The sequence below is a fragment of the Myotis daubentonii genome, chromosome 4 (assembly GCF_963259705.1).
Source record: "Myotis daubentonii chromosome 4, mMyoDau2.1, whole genome shotgun sequence".
In the NCBI taxonomy this organism is placed as follows: Eukaryota; Metazoa; Chordata; class Mammalia; order Chiroptera; family Vespertilionidae; genus Myotis; species Myotis daubentonii.
The window spans coordinates 76,925,636-76,943,302 of record NC_081843.1 but is presented as its reverse complement, the minus strand read 5'-3'; the positions used below and the strand labels follow the sequence as shown (position 1 = coordinate 76,943,302).

The 17,667-nt window shown below is 46.8% G+C and overlaps 1 protein-coding gene across 1 annotated transcript in view; it reads left to right on the top strand.

Annotated features, from left to right (window-relative positions):
* Positions 1-11,555: 11,555 nt before the first annotated feature.
* The window catches only part of HEXB (hexosaminidase subunit beta), a 25,016-nt gene continuing 18,904 nt past the window's right edge, over positions 11,556-17,667 (top strand). The window contains exons 1-2 of the mRNA XM_059694323.1: positions 11,556-11,849; positions 15,688-15,833. Of these exons, the coding sequence (XP_059550306.1) occupies positions 11,602-11,849; positions 15,688-15,833 (394 nt within the window). The 5' untranslated portion in view covers positions 11,556-11,601. The remainder of the gene's footprint in view (positions 11,850-15,687; positions 15,834-17,667) is intronic.

Below are 17,667 nucleotides of genomic sequence, written 5' to 3'. Positions count from 1 at the left end.
GCAACTGACCTAAGCCATGGGTCCACATGAGAGCGTCACATAGTGTGCGGTTCTGTCGTTCCTCCTAAATGACGGCACTCTGGGCAGTAGAGGCAGTGGGGTCCGTACATCATCTCCATGACAACCTTGCTACCAGGTTTATTGCAGTAAAAGAGAGTCTGAGGCCAAATTCTAGTAAATATGCCCGTGTGTGTGAAAAGGCAGATGTAAGCATGATCATACAGTTCATTCTTGTGAGTTGGGGAAAGGCCCCATCCCTTTCAGGCATTCCAGCCGGCTCTTGGCTCGAGAGTCCCTCCGAGGAGGAACAGTACTTTCAGGGCAGGACTAACCACCTTTCTAGTCGGGTCAGGAAGCAGAGGCCTTGGGGAGGAGGAAGAACCCAGGTCAAGTGGGCGTCTGGGGGGTCCAGTGCGGCCCCAGAGGCTTCGGGCTGGGCTTGTCGGCTCTCACACTTGTGTGGGGAGGGCAGCAGGGCCCGGAAGGTCTGTCTAGCCAGCCACAGGGTTCAACTCTGCACTTCACCAGTGCGGAATCATGCTGGTCATTCCCTCTGCTAGTTAACAGCCCTCTGTTGTTAGATTTCAAAACCAGTATCGACATCCCTAGTTTTGGGGGGTATCTTTTCGATGGGGGTACTTCAGAGGCTCACAGTCATCCCTGAAGGGGGGAGTCCTCCTTAGGAGTTCTCAAATACTAACTGCCCCCACACGTGTCACATGGTTAGTGACCACAGGTTACAGGACATCCACTGTCCACAAGGGGTGGGTTGGGAAGGGACAAAGGCCCTCGGAGGACAGACAACCCTCCCGGTGCTCCTCGAAGGGGTGGAGCCTGGCTTTTAGATATCCAGCTGTAAATGCCTTGATATGGTCTGTTGGGAGGCTGGGGAAACAATTACCTGGAGGTGGTGTGTGTGTTTGGGCAGGGGGGTGGGGGGGTGGGGGGGGGGGCGCAATCCCAAGAGCTGTAGGGAGGTGCCTCTTCCAGCAGCTACTTTTGGTTTTCTCTGAACTTTGTCCTTTGAATTCTGCTTTTTCCTTCTCGGTCCTTATTCTGCTTTCTTATAGCTTCTTGCTCATCTTTCTTCTGGATTGGGGGTTAGGGAGGGAGGGGAAGGGGAAGCAGCTCTCTCAGATTCAGGCCTACAGCAGTAGCTGTCTCCTTTGCCAGATGAGAGAATTTCACAGGGGCAGCCTGCCCCTGTGGGATGAGAACAGAATATGTCGTTAGGCCAAGAGGAGTTTAAATCCTGGCTGTCGGACTTCCTGGCCGTGCCTTTCTGAGCCTCACTCTCCTCATCTGTGAAATAAGACCAACCCTATGTGCCTTGCAAGGCTGTCATAATGGTTGCAGAACCTGTGTGTAAGGCGGGGTGAGGTGGTATATAGCAGGGCTTTTATAAAGGGATAGCTCCTCTCAGCCCTCAGGAGCCGCCTGCTGTAAGCAGAGTGCCTACAGAGACACAATACACACAAGTCATGAGCAAGCATAGGCAACCATAGTGTCAGTCATTAGATGTTCAAATTGTTTTTAATCTTGAGTAATTTAATCAACAAAGGGTCATGTCTCATTTCTTTTTCATTGTACACATATTTGAGTGCAGAAAATAAGGTTGAACTTTTGTCCATATGTTCATTAACCAACTGCATCTCCTTATTTGGACACATCCTCTGGCAATTTTTCTATAAAATGTTTATTGGTCTATGTGAGCACTTTATATAGGAAATACCAGTATATTATGCCATTTGCTAAAATATTGTTTTAAAGTTCAAAGAGTACATTTTAATTTGGGTTACTTTTTTGACGTGCAAAAGTATAATAGATTTTTGAAAACTACTGACTTTTTCTTTTTATGAGCATCACCCAAATCTAAGCTGAGAGGGAGACAGTGTCCTCTGTAGAAATTTAATAACATTCACTTTTGATTTCTTCTGGGTTTCTAAAACTTACCTCATTAATAAATCTGGAATTCATTTTGGAAGGGCTGAGATAATTATCTGAATTGATTTTTCCCAAAGGAGCTCATCTATTGTTCCTGTGTCATTTATTGACTATCCTTCTCTTCCGCCCCATCCTGTGGTGCCTCCTCCAGCGTGTATTAAATTCTTCTATCAACTAGGTCTGTATCAAGCTATCAATTCTATGGCATCGACCTGTTTGCCTCTTCCTGGACCAGCACCATGCTGACTGTCAAGTGTTGATAAGCAGAGTTGGGGGATGGAGAGTGCCAAGGGAGCTGGCAGGGAAGAGAGGGAAGGACTTTCAGGATAGGCAGTGGGGTCTGAACATAAACAGGATAAAGGGGAAGTTCAAGGCCTCATATGAGGGTCACAAGTAACTAATTTGGAGTCTGGGGAAATGAGTAAGGGACTGAGGAAAAGAAGCATGAGCAGGTGGTGGGGGATGCAGAGTGTGATGGGCTGGAGGCCCAAGTAACAAGAACTTACCTCTGCAGTGCTGGGCGGGGTCTACAGCTGTGGAGGTGGTCACTGCTGTCACACGGGCAGCACACGGACACGCTGATGGTAAATGCCAACTGTAAGAAGGGATGACAGTGCCACGAGAGCTTCACCAACCGAGTGCGCCAGGGCCACTCGGAATAATAAGCATCTCCTCACTCATCCTGCCCAGATGGGACTTGACCTCTGTGACCCCCTGGAGGACTGGCAACAGCCCAAAGGTCTATCCAATGGTAAATGAATAAACACATTGTGGTATATCCATACAATGGAGTGCTAGTCAGCAATAAATAGGAATGAACTAGTGATACATGCTGCAACACCATGAACCTCAAAATGATTATGCTAAGCAAAAGAGCAAGACCAACACAGAGAACATATGATTCCATTTCTATAAAATTCTTGAAAATGCAAACTAATCCTTGTTGATAGAAAGAAGTAGGCAGTTGTCTGACGAGGAGGTGAGGTGGGGTGAGATGGGGATGGGAAGGGCAGGGACAGGAGGAAGGGGCGGAAGAAACATTTGGAGATGAGTGAAATGTCCCTTTTCTTGCTTGTAGTGATTGTTCCACGGTTACTTAAAACTTACCAAACTGTACACTTTAAATATATGCAGTTTATTGTATGCCAATTGAGCTCAACAAAATTGTAGGGGAAAAATCACCCTTCTCTTAGACTTGCTGATTCTTATTGAATGATCTGGGTCAGCACACAACCATCGGTGTTTTCCCTAAGCTCCCAAGGTGAGCCTGATACAGAATGAGGTGAGAGCCCCTGGACCTGGTCATATCAGAGCTGCTTCTTGGTTCTCAGAGTCCTTCAAGGGGTTGACCAGAGGGCTATCTAGAGATCTAGTGTTTGTCCAGATGTGTATCCAGGCAACAACACAGGACTGGAAAGTTCAAAAAGTTTAAGTCCCAGGCTAGTTAGAGCAAGAACAGAATCTTTCCTCATGCCCCAACCTTCATAAGGTTGACTAAAGTGACTCCATTTTATATGGTCCCTAACTCCACTCACTCCACACAGCCCTACCTTAACTATGCACAAAAAGCAGTATCACCTGGAGTAAAGCATGCAACTCAAAAACAAAACTGTAAAAGGATTAGAATAAAAGGAGAATTTTTATTGTATTTGAATACTAATCAAGATAATTTTTGAAGCCATAAAAGGAAGATTGACAAGTTAGATCTCAAAAGAAGTTAAAATTACTGTAAGACAAAATATCTACACTAATAAAAGAGAAACATGCAAATTGGTGTCACTCTGCTACACCCACCAGCCAATCAGATGAGTATGCAAATCAACCCAACATAGATGGAGGTTAATTTGCATATGCAGGCATGGAGCAAAGACTGAAGGCTCCAGCTGGAGTGAAGACTGAAGACTGAAGACTGAAGACTGAAGACTGAAGAGGTTTGGCTTCTCTGCTGTGGCCAGGCCAAAGGCCTGGGTCCTGGGTGCTGGAGAAAAACCGGTGCTGGCAGTCGGGGGAAGGAAGGCCTATTGCGCAAATCTTCGTGCAATGGGCTTCTAGTCATATAAATAAAGATAAAAGAAAATTGATGGCCCAAGAGGAAATATTTTCAATATATAAGACAGATTAATATCTATAATTTTAAAATCACCCATACAAATTATTAGAGAAAGTAAACAACCCAAAAGATACAAAGAGGCTCTTACTGGAAGATACAAAGTAGTTATTTTATTCAAGCTGACAAGAAATTAAGTACAAATTAAAACAGCCTACAAGGGTAGTGAACACACAATACAATATACAGATGGTATATTTAAAAATTGTACACCTGAAAACCTATTTAATTTTATTAACCAATCTCATTCCAATAAATTTAATGAAGAATATGTTAAAGTCGCAAAAAATAAATAAATAAATAAATCCTATATAATGAAAGGCTAATATACAAATAGACCAAATGGTGAAACAACCAAATAACTGAACAACTGGTCACTATGATGTGCGCTGACCACCAGGGGGCGTGTGTGGAACATGGTGGGTCAGGGGAAGGAAGGCCTATTGCGCGAATTAGGCGAATCGGCCATGGCAGGTGGTGGAGCAGGTGAGCCAGGGTGCCAGACCAAGGCAGGGCTCCGGTCACTGTCATCAGGGCAAGCCTCTGGTGGTTACTGAAAATTTGCTGCTGTGTGCCACACTCCCACCTGGTGCTCGCACCTGCTGCCAGCGCTGGCCCCACTGGCACCTGCAGCCAGCGCCAGCGCCACTGCTCGCACCTGCTTCAGTGCCCAGCACTGGTCCCGATCACTCGGCACCATCAGTGGGTGTGAGTAGTGGCTGCTGGCCCTGATCACCCCTGAAGGTTTCTCCAGCTCCCCCTGCTCCTGAGGGGCGATCGGGGCAGCAGCCGCTGATCACACCTGCTGCTGATGCTGGCCCCAATTGCTCCACACCAAGCTGGCGCATTCAGCATGTGGAAGTGGTGGCGGCGGGAGCAGGGCTGCCAGCAGCCAGGGGACAGGGGAGGGGGGGCCGTGGTGGGAGGGGCCAGGCAGGGGTGTGTGTGGAGGGGGGGGCAGAGACATCCTCTCCATGCCTTGAGGCCCACAGTTCCTTTCCAGGTGCATGGATTCATGCACTGGGCCCCTAGTAAATAAATAAAGTACTTAAAAAGCAGCCTGCTAAATTCAAACAGATTAATAATATTGTGAGATGAGGTTGTGGAAAATGGACAGTCTTACACTTTCACTTGTTTTGGAGGGAAATTTGGCACTAACTATCAAAATTTTAATTGTATACATCCTTTAAGTGTTTGTAATTTGTTACACAGCAATAGATAATAAATACCTATTTTGATACCTGGAAGTGGGGTGCTGCCATAGCAAACACCTAAAATGTGATGACTTTGGAATTAGACAATAGAAGCTGGAGTGATTCTGAAGACAGGATTGGGGAAGCACAGAGTACCTTGAGAAATGCAGAAGCATGGACCCAAGGAAGCTCACCTAAAGAAGAGTGAGGAAAGTCTTACTGGAAACTGGAGCACGTGAGATCCTGTTCTTTCTGTCATGCAGGAAATATGAGCAACACAATGGCCTGCAGCAATGGCTAAAGTACAAGCTGTGCATTTGCGTCTAAGATTTCCAGCGAGAGTGTTCAAGGTGCCTCCTAACGTCACCTTTCTGCTCTACTAAAATATGAAAGAAGCAAGGTAAGCAAACATAAAGGAGCATGACTTGATTTTTTTTTTTTTTTTTTTAATTTCCAGACCCTCTAGGCAGCCAATGACCCTGAAATGAAGATGTAGCCTTCAGGCGAAGGCCAAGTTCAGGTGCTCTCAGGAAAACCTGGTCTAAACCAAGGTTGTGATGGTAAAATCACTTAAGACCTCAGTGTGAGTGTGAGAACAAGAAAAAAAGGCCTTTCTTTTTCTTTGTTGCAGCCTTCCACAATTTGTGGGAAGCATCTGGTAATTAAACCCCAAGAGTGTTACCTCCTCTGGTTCAAACAGCCCCTCTGTTCAAACTGCAAAAGACAAGATAAACTACTTTCAGGCTACATTCTTGTATACATACCCCTCCTCCCTGCTGGTTTTACAACTCAGGGATAATTAGTAGAAAGTCCCCGTCCCCCCCCCCTTCAAATAGGCCTCTTTCAAACTCTTTGTAACGCTCACTCCAAGAATGTTTTGCCGTGTGAAGATACTGATAAGGACACCTCCCTAGGACATCTGCCTGGACTGAAAAAGCAAATAAACTTTTCAAAGACAGCCCCTCTGATGCCTGCTCAATGTCAGCCCCCAACCCCCCTCCCTCCCTTGTCACCTAGCAACAGCAGCCAAGGTTTTAAAAGGGGGAGCAGCTTTTGTTCTTTGCTCTTGTATTGATTAGCAATGCACTGGCCCCTTCCCTTGGGGAAAGTAAAAATAAACTTCCTCTCTGCATCTATTTCTTCTCTCAGTTGTGAATTCTTTCACAGCCTGGTCAGGAGCCAAAACACCCTAACACTCCAGAAGCTCTAGGGTGGTGCCTCAGAGAATCTGTCAATGAGACAAGGTCATCTAAATATTTGAAGGGTATGCCTGACAGATTCTTTCATCTGAACTAAAGGGTTTCTAAGGATGCTATCCCTCAGCAGAAGCTCAAGGTAGAGAAGGGCATACCCTGAAGATATTGGTGGGTGTAGTTTTTGTCCAGAGGCCTGAACATCAGTGAGATGCACAGGGAATCAACAGTTTTTAACAGAATGATATCAGCAGAAACACTGCTAGTTTGAACTGAAAGGGATAGGAATACTACCAAATGAAAAAAAGGTCTTTGCATCCCCAAAATTCACAAGTAGAAGACAGACTGAGAAATCTCAGCTGCAAACACATACTACTTTTCATGAAAAAGGAAAGATGAATCAGAAGGCAGAACCAAAAGCCCAGAGAATGGGGTCAAGAGCCACAGAGATTATTTCCAAGCTTTGTAACCTAATCAAGGAACTTCCAACATTTGCCTGGCTGGATTCTGGAATTGCTACAGACCCCTTGACGCCTCTTTTGAGCGGAACTGTCTGTCATGGTTATCCTCTGTCTGTCCCACGTTGTATTTCACATGCATGGGGGGCAAATAACTTGTCTCTTTAGTTCACAGGTCTTCAGATTAAGAGAACTCTACTGGAGGATAGTTGATACATCCAAGGAGACTTATCCACACCAAGAGCTAAGCTAGAAGCCAACATTCCGGACTTGAAGCCAAGGTTCTGCAGGGATGAGACGTTGGGGGTTCTTGAGAAAGGAATGTGGTTTGCATGTGGGGGGAATATAAATAATTTGTGGTCAGAGAATGGACTCTTCCCTTCAAAAGGTGAAGCCTAATTTCCCTCCCCTGAATGCAGGCTGTGCTTAGTAACTCGTTTCTAAGGGATAGAAAGTGGAAGAACTGCCACTGATGATATTAAGTCTTCCTCTATTCTCTCTCTCTCTCTCTCTCTCTCTCTCTCTCTCTCTCTCTCTCTCTCTCTCTCTCCCTCCCTCTCTCCCAGAAGCCAGTTTCATGTTCTGAGTATCCACAAGAAGCCCTATGGAGAGACACATGTGGCAAGTAACTGAGGCCTTCAGCCAACAGCCAGGAAAATAAAAAAAAATCAACAAAACAGGTCTCTTGCCAACAGGCATGGAAGTTAGCCTAGAATCAGACCCTCCAGCACCAGCCAAGCTTTCAGAGAAAATCCTTCAGATGACTGCAACCTTTGGAGAGCTTCTGAGCCAGAGTCACCCAGCTAAGACTCCCGAATCCCTGATCCACAAAAACTGTGAGATATTGATCATCTTATAATTTATTATTTGTTATGGTTTTAAGCTCCTAAGTTTTGGAGTCATTTCTTCCACAGCAATAAGTAACTGATGTGCAGGGTAAAATAATTTAACATATGGTAATTTCATATGAATTGGAGATTGAATCTTGGAAATGTGGGAGGCAGTTAGACAGACATAAGCAGAGCAAGTGTTACCGGGAAACCCCGGGTGGGCTCGGACTGCCTGTCGCAATGTCCAATAACAATCATATAAGGCGTTAATTGAGCCGGCCAGCCAACCAAGAAGACAGGGAGCTGACAAGCACCCAAAACCTGTCCTACAGTAAGGTGCAAGGGACAGGATATAGGAGAAATGGGGTTGGGAACAGAATGCAAATGCATGCAGTCCTGGACGTCAGCAGACGTCGGCCATTGCTCTTGGTTGTCAGACAATGAGATGACGGCTTGGCTCCTGGTGGGGTCGGCCTGGCCATGCTTTACAGTTCTGCTTGCGTGTTGGGTACCGTATACATTGTCCGCAGTTGAATCACCTCCCCCATCACATTGTTTAGGATCAAAGGGAGTACAGTGGGGCCTTGACTTAGGAGTGTCCCAACTAATGAGTTTTTCGAGATATGAGCCGTCTCTCGGTCGATTTTTTGCTTTGAGTTGCGAGCTAAAATTTGGGTTACGAGCCAGCTTCAGATACCCCACCGCTAGTTGGCGCAGCGAACGTCACAGTGAGCGCCACAACATCAGCCCAGCATCGCGTGTCTCACTCGTTCACTTTTGATTTGACATACGAGTAATTTGAGTTACGAGCTCCGTCACGGAACAAATTAAACTCGTAAGTCAAGGCCCCACTGTACGAAGGTGCACTGGCCTGAGAAATGAAACTTAGGAAAGAAACACTTAACCCTCTGTTCCCACACAGATATGTAGTCCAGATTTCAAACTAATGTGATTATCCTTTAGATGAACTCAGGTGCTCTATCTATTAGATTATGAGTCCCCCCATCACCAGGAGGATGGCTCAGGTACAGAGGTCACCAGGGTGGAAAGTCCCAGGTGACTAGCAGAGGGCAACTGGACGTGGGACCTCGCCCCCAGGGTGACCGTTCCTCCCCTAGCATATGGCTGGTCATTCCGCTTGGACCCCCTGACCTTTCCTCCCTGGAGATAACATCTAGGCCTCAGTTGTTTTCAGGTCCAGAAAAGCAGCAAAACCAGACCAGTGACCCCATGGCTGACCTCGGGACCAGCTGTATTGAATAATGACCCCAGCCCTGATGCTGATCAATCAAATCAGTGGAGATCTAGACCCTTAAAGGACACATCTGGAAAACTGCTGAATGTTCTATTGAGATCTTCCCCTGGGACCGCCCCTAAAATTTCCATTTTAAAACCCTTAGGATGGAGGACACCTGAGCCTTTTCCTCCCTCCCCTCCCTCAGGTGAATTACCATTACCTTTCTCACTCCCAAGTTCCTATGGCCCCTCCTTTGGCTCTATAACTTGTTTTCTCAGCCCATCTCTTCCATGAATTACTTATTCTACCTCTGTAATTTATAAATAAACTAGAGGCCCAGTGCACAAATTCAGGCAGAGGTGGGGTCCCTCGGCCTGGCTGGCGATTGGGCCGATCAGGGCCATCTCGCCTAGTCCCGATAGGGGCTGGCCTGGGGGAGGGGGCCACAGGAGGTTGGCCAGCCGTGGGAGGTTGGCTGTGGGAGTGCACTGACCACCAGGGAGCAGCTCCTGCATTGAGCATCTGCCTCCTGGTGGTCAGTGTGCATCATAGCAACCAGTCAACCAGTCGTTTGGTCGACTGGTCGTAACAGTCACTTAGGCTTTTATATATATAGATGTTCTCTTATAGTTGGAGTCTTGGCTCTGAATTCTTTCCTAGCCAGAACTCAAGTACCAAGGTTGCTGAACCCAGGTCCAGTCCGACCCCATGGTCTAACACCTGGTGGTGTTTCTGCCACCTACGAAGAAACACTATGCTGGGTTAGCTTCCAGCTAACAGTAAAAATTGGCAGTAAATGGTACTGCAAATAAAATATATGAAAAGGGAAGCAGAGTGTGACAGGAAGCCTTGCTTCTATAAAACTTTAAGCATGCCCCATAAAGTTTATTCAAAGTCTTTTCTTACAGCTTTTCCTCAACATTTCAGAATACGTGCTAACAGTAGTAGATCTGTTGTTTTGGCCTAATATCAGTTTCTTTCTCTTGAGAAACAAAATACCTCTTCTCCTGTTGGGGACGTTGGGATCTCTAGTTCATATTGGTCACGTGACTCCACTAGCTCTGCCTTGGGGGTGGGTGTGAAATCAAGCTTGGCACTGGGGATCCTGTACCAGGACCGATATGGCTGAAAGCGGGACATAAGCTTTCTGGAGGGGTTGTACTTGATACCCAAGGAAGGAGCCTGTAGGAGAATTAAGCCAATGCAGGAAAACTGAGTTGAAAGGTAAAGGTATATAAGGAGAGGAAATGAAAGGAAAGGGGTTGGCAGGGGAATGGGGGTGAGGGAAGACTGGATTAGGGGAAAGAGGGAAAGAAATTTTTTATCCCTGCCATATTGGATTCAATTACATTGTTTCTGCGTGCTCTAAATATGCTACTTTATCTCCAAATATTATATACTAGAGGCCCAGATCATGCAAATTCATGCACTTGGGCGGGGGGAGTGGTCCCTCAGCCTGGCCTGCGCCCCTCTTCCAGTCCAGGACCCCTCTGGGGATGTCCACCTGCTGTTCTTGGCCCGATCCCCCATGGAGTGGGCCTAAGCTGGCAGTCAGACATTCCAGCCCAGGAGCCCTTGGGGAATGTTCAACAGTCTGCATCCTTAGCGCTCCTTAGTGCTGCTGTGGAGGCTGGAGAGGCTCCCATCATCACTGCTGCACTTGCAGCCCTCAGCCCAGTTTGTGGCTGAGCGGTGCTCCCCCTGTGGGAGTTCACTGACCACCAGGGGGCAGCTCCTGTGTTGAGCATCTGCCCCCTGGTGGTCAGTGCGTGTCATAGCGACCAGTCGTTCCTGGTTAGGGTCAATTTGCATATTACCCTTTTATTATACAGGATAGAGACCTGTCTGAAATACATACTTACCTTGCTCTTGGGAATTTATTATAAACAATTTCTTTTTTTCTGGAGTGGAGATGGGAGTGCCCAGTTTCAGACACATAGGGCTGAGTCACTATGAAACTACCCAATTTTAAAACTATTTTGCTTTATTAAATCGCCTTTAAACCAGGCATCATTATAATAACTGCCTAATTAATGAGTTGAATAAAATATTTGACACATTTTCATTCTGTTGTGTAATAGAGTCATGGTCATAACTTTTTTTGAAAATTATACTGACAATATGAGTCCCTCAGTACAAATATATTCCCTCTTTGTATCATCTGCCTATTAACTTGGTCCACGGTGTCCTTCTGAAGTTTTAAAAAGTCTTCTACCCTCACCCCCAAGATACTCTCTCCCGGAATATCTTCGGCATCGTTTTCAGCCTCCCACCTGTTCAAAACGCTGCCCTGGGGAGTTCTGGTGGGAGGCTTTAATGACTGCGTATGGCAAAGCCTGGGCTTATGAACAAGTACATGAAAGCACCGCCGCAGGGACCTGCTGCTCGCGGTGGGGTACCCGGGGCGGGGGGTGATCCGGGCTTGGGCGCTGCAGGTTCAGGGAGGACCTGACCGCAGGCGCAGGGTCCGGCTCCGGTTGCGAGGAGATGGAGCGCGGGCGGCGGCCTCCCAGGTCCCACTCCGGGGGGCGGGATCGGGGCGGGGCGCGCGGTCAGCTGACCCGGTGACGCCCGCGCCGCGCTTCCTCCTCGGGGCTGGGGCCGAGCCCGGCGGACCCCGGGGAGATCTGCCGAGCGCCATGGAGCTGTGCGGGCTGGCGCTTCCGAGGCTGCCCGGGCTGCTGGCGGCGCTGGCGGCGCTGGCGCTGCTGGCGGCGCAGGTCCCCCGCGCCTTCGCCACGCGGGGTCCGGCGCTGTGGCCCCTGCCGCTGTCGGTGCAGATGGCCCCGCGCGTGCTGCACCTCTCCCCCGACGACTTCCACATCGCCAACGACCCCTCTTCCAAGGCCAGCTCCTCCTGCACCATCCTGCAGGAGGCCTTTCGGCGGTGAGTGCCCCTGCCCCGCGCCCAGCGGCCGGGGCGCCCGGGACCGTGCGCGCCACCTTGGGGCGCTGTGCTGGGCGCGGGCAGGGGGGACACGGGCGCCCAGCCCCGAAGGCGCTCTTGTCCCCATTTCACAGACGAAGAAACGGTCTCCGAGCCGATGAGACTTGACCAAAGTCTACTCTAGCAGGTGCAGAGCCAGCTCGGAACCGGAACGAAAACAAGCGCTTCCCCACCCCCTGCCTTCGCCGGGTCAGCCTGGTGCCCGGGGACCCTGGTTCGCGTGTGGGGCACTCAGTGGAGCAGCTTGCTCAGAGTCTGTGGCCATGTTCCCCTCGGAGGGAAGGAAGGGGTGGATGGAGGGGGGAGAGGGGGAGAGGAAGGGGAAACGGCAGCTTCGTATCTGAAGGGAGTTCAAGAGGAAGAGGAGTGCTTAAAGCCTGGGGACCCGGGTTCCTCAAAGTTGGTTGTTATTTATAGGCGGCTCCGCAGCCACCCCCAGTCTGGTAACAGCGGAGATGGCGGAAAGCGCTTAGGTCGGAGCGCACTGCCTAACACAGCCCTTCCCTTCCCTTCCCTTCCCTTCCCAAGCCCTGTTCCAAGACGCTTGATGTTCTCACCTAATGACTTTGGTCAGCGCGCCGCGGCGTCTGACTTTTTGTTTCCCAGCAGTTGTCACGTGCTCCCAGCTGCTGTGTCCTCCTTTAGCAGCTCGCAGGCCGGGTGAATGGTGTAAAGGGGAAGCTGCCCACAGCCTAGCTTTGCTAACAGCACACAAAGCAGATTGCATTTGGGGAGATGGTTCATGCCACATGCTGTCTCCTCACTGCGGGGGTGTGTAGGTGAGTTAGTGCCCTGAAGGGTTGTAACCAGATCCTCTAGGTACTGTCTACCCCCCCCCCCCCCCCCCCCGCCCCGCATTTTGTGTCTGTTTCCAGTGGGTATTGTAGCCGAATTGTACCTGCAGGACACCAAACAGTTGGTGGAAAAACGCAAAACTAGCTTAAGAACACCTGCTGGCCCCAGATGCTGATAGCAGAGGGGCCTCATTCTCTCCTTCAGTTTTGTACAACTGAATGGTATTGTTACCTTCATTCTAGGCACACCCCAATGAGCCTTTACAGTCATAGTGGCTAGAGACCAGGTGAAGTAAAAACCAGGTGGTTGGTTGCCTTGGGGGTATTGAGAAGGGAAAACAACCTGAAGGTCATCTAAAGGAAGATCACGGCTGGGCACACATCCTCATACTGGCTTTGGGACTTGGTTTTTAAGGTTGGAGTTTCCTCTGGGCCATACCACTAGTCAAACAAGAACTTGGTGATAGGCTGAAGTGAGGTGAGCATGCAAGAAAGCATGGGTGACAAGTCAGCAATAGTGAGGTAACCCGGACTTGAATCAGCTGTGAGATGGTGTAAAAACAAGGCTTGGCATTCAGAGGCAGGGCAGGAGCTTGCCTAACTCATCGTGCCCTGGGTGTGAAGCAGCTGTTAATTATACCCTGCCTTGTTAGGAAGCAGCTTGTAAAACAGCCCTTGTGGCTAAGACTTGCAAGCATTCAGGTGAGCGTTCTAGGAACTCAGGAGGGGCAGTGTCTGTTTCAGAGGAAAAGCATGATGGGTTGGAAAGATTTAGAGGAGGTGATCCAGAGCTTCCAGCCGTCAGGAACACACACAAACTGGCCCCAGATTGTTCAGAATCCTGTGGGTCCTGTCTCTGCAAGCCCGACTTCTGTAACAGACACTGCTTTGGAGCAGTCTGCTGGCCGAGAGCTTGGTGCTTGCTCAGCTTCTGGAACCAGGTCCGTCACATGCTAGTTGTTTTTTAAAGATATATTTTTTTTATTGATTTCAGAGAGGAAGAGAGAGGGAGAGATAGAAACATCAACAATGAGAGAGAATTATTGATTGGCTGCCTCCTGCATGCCCCCCACTGGGGATCGAGTTTGCAACCCGGGCATGTGCCCTGATTGTGAATAGAACCCTGACCAGGAATGGAACCCTTACTTCCTGCTTCATAGGTTGATGCAAAACCATTGAGAACCACCGGCCAGGCCTAGTCATTTTTTAAATGAACAAATAGCTTCACTCTTAGTTCCTAAAAGGCTGGATTAACCCACATACAGGCACACCTCAGAGATACTGTGGGTTCAGTTCCAGCCACAGAAATAAAGCCAGCCTTGCAATAAAATGAGTTGTAATCTGTATGCCTTCAATTTGTAAAAAACAAACAAACAAACTGTGAAGCACAAAAATGAGGTATGCCTATACCTTGGATACCACTGCTTCTGAGCCCTCTGAGTTTGCTGCTAGAGTTTTAATACCCAGGGCCAGTATTTTCCTTATCTGGGGCAAGCCAACACCTAATTTGGTAAAATATACATAAGATTACCATTTTAACCATTTTTAAGTATAGATCAGTCATCTCAGTTTCCTTTTGAATCTGTCCAAGCCTTTCTATGAAAAGGGCCCTCAGCGCCTTCTCCATTCCCTTCTCACTGGTTACCTTCCATACACTTCCAGATTCATTGGAACTTTCCTGCCTCTCCTCACTTTTGAAAAACTTACACATAGGTAGCATACACAGCCTTCTGGCTTATCAACACCTATACAATATTTAGCCCTGGCCAGTGTGGCTCAGTTGGTTGGGTGTCACCCCGTTCACCAAAAGGTTGCTGGTTCGATCCCTGGTCCGGGCGCATGCCCAGGTTTCATGCTCAATCCCCAGTCGGGGCTGTGCAGGAGGCAGTCCATGGATGATTCTCTCTCATCATTGCTGTTTCTATCTACTCCCTTCATCTCTCTGAAATCAACAGAAGCATTTTTTTAAAAGCGAGATGCCCTTAAAAAAAAAAAAAGCCACAACAAATACTTAAACAATCTAATCTTTTATCATAGTTAAGTGTTTATTTAATATCCTCTTTCCCTGATACTTAGTAATAGCATATGTTACATTTTCAAGGCCCTAGTGAGAATTCTGTGGTCTGGTGATGTTTCTTGGAGGTTTATGCATTTGCATACTTTTGTTGGATGATAACAGGACCCTGACTCAGTCTGGCTTAGCAATAAGAAAGCCTATTATCTCACACATCAGGAAGTCCAGAGGCAGGGAGGATTTCAGGCACAGCTAACTGGCCCACCAGGATCCTTAGGAAATCAGTATTCTTTCCACCTCTGCTCTGCCGTCTTTAGTGTGGGTACAACTGGTCCAGGTATTCACATACAAAGTTTTCTTCTTGTGGCTCACAGAGGAGAGGAAACTTCCTACTATACCTCCTCCCCACCCCATTACTGGTCAGAACTGACTTGTACATGCCAGAGTTTGGGTTACCATCACTGGTTTGATTATTGGCTCTTATTGGGGACTTCACATGAGTCACCTGGGAGTGTGGGGAACTCTGCAAATTCCCATGCCTGGATCCTACTCTCCCAAGACCCTGATTCTGAAGGTCTGGACATCAGTATTTTCAAAAAGCTTCCTCGGTGATTCCAATGTGCAGTCTGGGGAGAGGGCCTCTAGTTCAGGGGTGGGGAACATCTGGCCCGCTGGCCATCTAAGGCCCTCGAAGCCTTTGGTCTGGCCCTGCCAAGGCATTATAGGTGAGTTAATTAAATGTTTGTCCAAATATAGCAGGCTAATTTTAAGTTGTTAGTTTTGTGTGGCCTGAGAATGGTGAAATAAATATCCAAATGGCCCTTGGCCGAAAAAAGTTTCCCCACTCCTGCTGTCCTTGGACTAATAAGGAGTAGCGTGGATTTGAGGGGGTCAATGACAATGTCTGCTATCATATATGTATTTAAAGCTTCAGTGGTTTACAGTTTGTTTGAATTTATTTCTCACACAGATATCATAACTATATTTTTGGAGACCACCTGTTGTATCACCTCCCTGCTAAATTTCACGTTAAAGCAGACATACAGCAACTTCTCGTCTCAGTTGTCCGCGACTCAGAATGTGAAATGTATCCCAGTATTTCTTCAGATGAGTCCTGTGAGTACCTATGTAATGTGAATGTGTATTTAAAGCTGTTACAGATTTAAGTGCCAAAAGCAGTCTTCATGCCATGAACTATTGTGAGTTATTGGTTAGTGCACTTATAATTCCTATTTTTAAAATTGCCATTAAAATCTGATGATAAAAGTGCTGTAAATGGAGGAAATAAATCCCGCATAACTCCAGCACTCAGTTTACCACTGTTATTTCAAATTTTGTAAAAAAGCAGTTAGTTTAATCATTTTACAAATATATAAACATGCTAGTGATATGAAAATGGATTTTGTACATGTGATTTTTGTATATTGCTTTTTTTATATAACAATACATTATAAACATGTATTTTACTAAATGTTTTTCTATTTATGAGACATCATTTTTAATTGCTAAGTAATGTCCTCTCACTGGATGTGCCATAACTAACGTGGTTAATCCCTTATTTTTGGACATTTAATTTCTTAACTTTTATTTTGAAGACAGATCTATGCTTATATTCATGATCTCTATTTATAATATAATTTGACACAAAGATAATGCAGAACTCTGGGAGAGGGGAGGTATTTCCTTTGCTCAATAATATAGCTACATGATTTTTTAAAAATTATGTTGTTAATCCTCACCCGAGGATATTTTTCCATTGATTTTTTAGAGAGAATGGAAGGGAGGGCAGTAGAGAGAGAGAGAAAAATAAAATCAATGTGAGAGAGACATATTGATTGGTTGCCTCTCACAGGAGCCCCGACCAGGGCCCGGGATCAAGCCTCAACTGAGGTACATGCCCTGGACCAGAATCAGAACCTGAGACCCTTCAGTCCGTGGGCTGACACTATCCACTGAACCAAACCGGCTAGGGCTAGCTACGTTATTTTTTTGCCTAAAATATTCTCTATGGCTTTTCCCTAATTGTTTTAGAAGCAATTGTGGAGGCCTTTCCCATAGGGTGTACTGAATGGGAATAGTGTGGAATTATATCAAGGAATCAAAGAGGAGCAATATGAGGACGTGCGTGACACAGATTAGTGCAGAGAGAGCAGACTGGTGAGCTGGGTATAAAAATAGAAAGGATACTGTATATGAGAAAAGAGTGACTCCTCTGCCCTTAGACTGCCCCATCCTCGTGGTATAGATGAGATTTCTTAATACATTTCTCTTCAATGCTGCAGCCGTTCTTGGAAGAGAAACAGGGTAATCTGCCAACATTAGCCATGTGATTTCATTTGACCGTCAGCACTCAGACACAATATATGAATTAAGTTTTGCAATCTGAAGAAGATAGAAATGGTCATTAAATTATCAAGGAATCTTTGCTGACTGTTAGTAATACAAGGACATACATTCCAGAAAATAGAAACTGGAGAGTTACAGCTTATCTTCCACTCAGTTTCGCAAACCCTTTTGATTCTGAAAAGGGAGTTTCTTGAGACAAGCTGGTTATGAAATTTCCTCATGGAAGGATAAACTAGTTTTAAGTTTAAACAAGTTGATGATGATGATAAAAGTAACACACACAAACGGAAATAAGTTATCAGCGGTTGTTCCAGTGTGAGGAAATGTCAAAGGAAGTGACGTGTTACGGCATTCTCTCCTAGTAAACACTGCACCCCCTCAGAAACAGAAGTGGACTAGTTTCTACTGTAGAGAAATATTTACATATATCAAGGGTGTTTGAGACAGTTTACTTGTGTGTTTATGTGTCAGTAGGAACACACACAGAGCAATCCTGTATTTTCATGTTATAAATATTAAAATGCCTATGAAAAGCCTGATGTTTCTTCTGAGGACAATAGAGGGAGTTGAGTGGGCATCTCAAAGGAGACCTATAACATTTCAG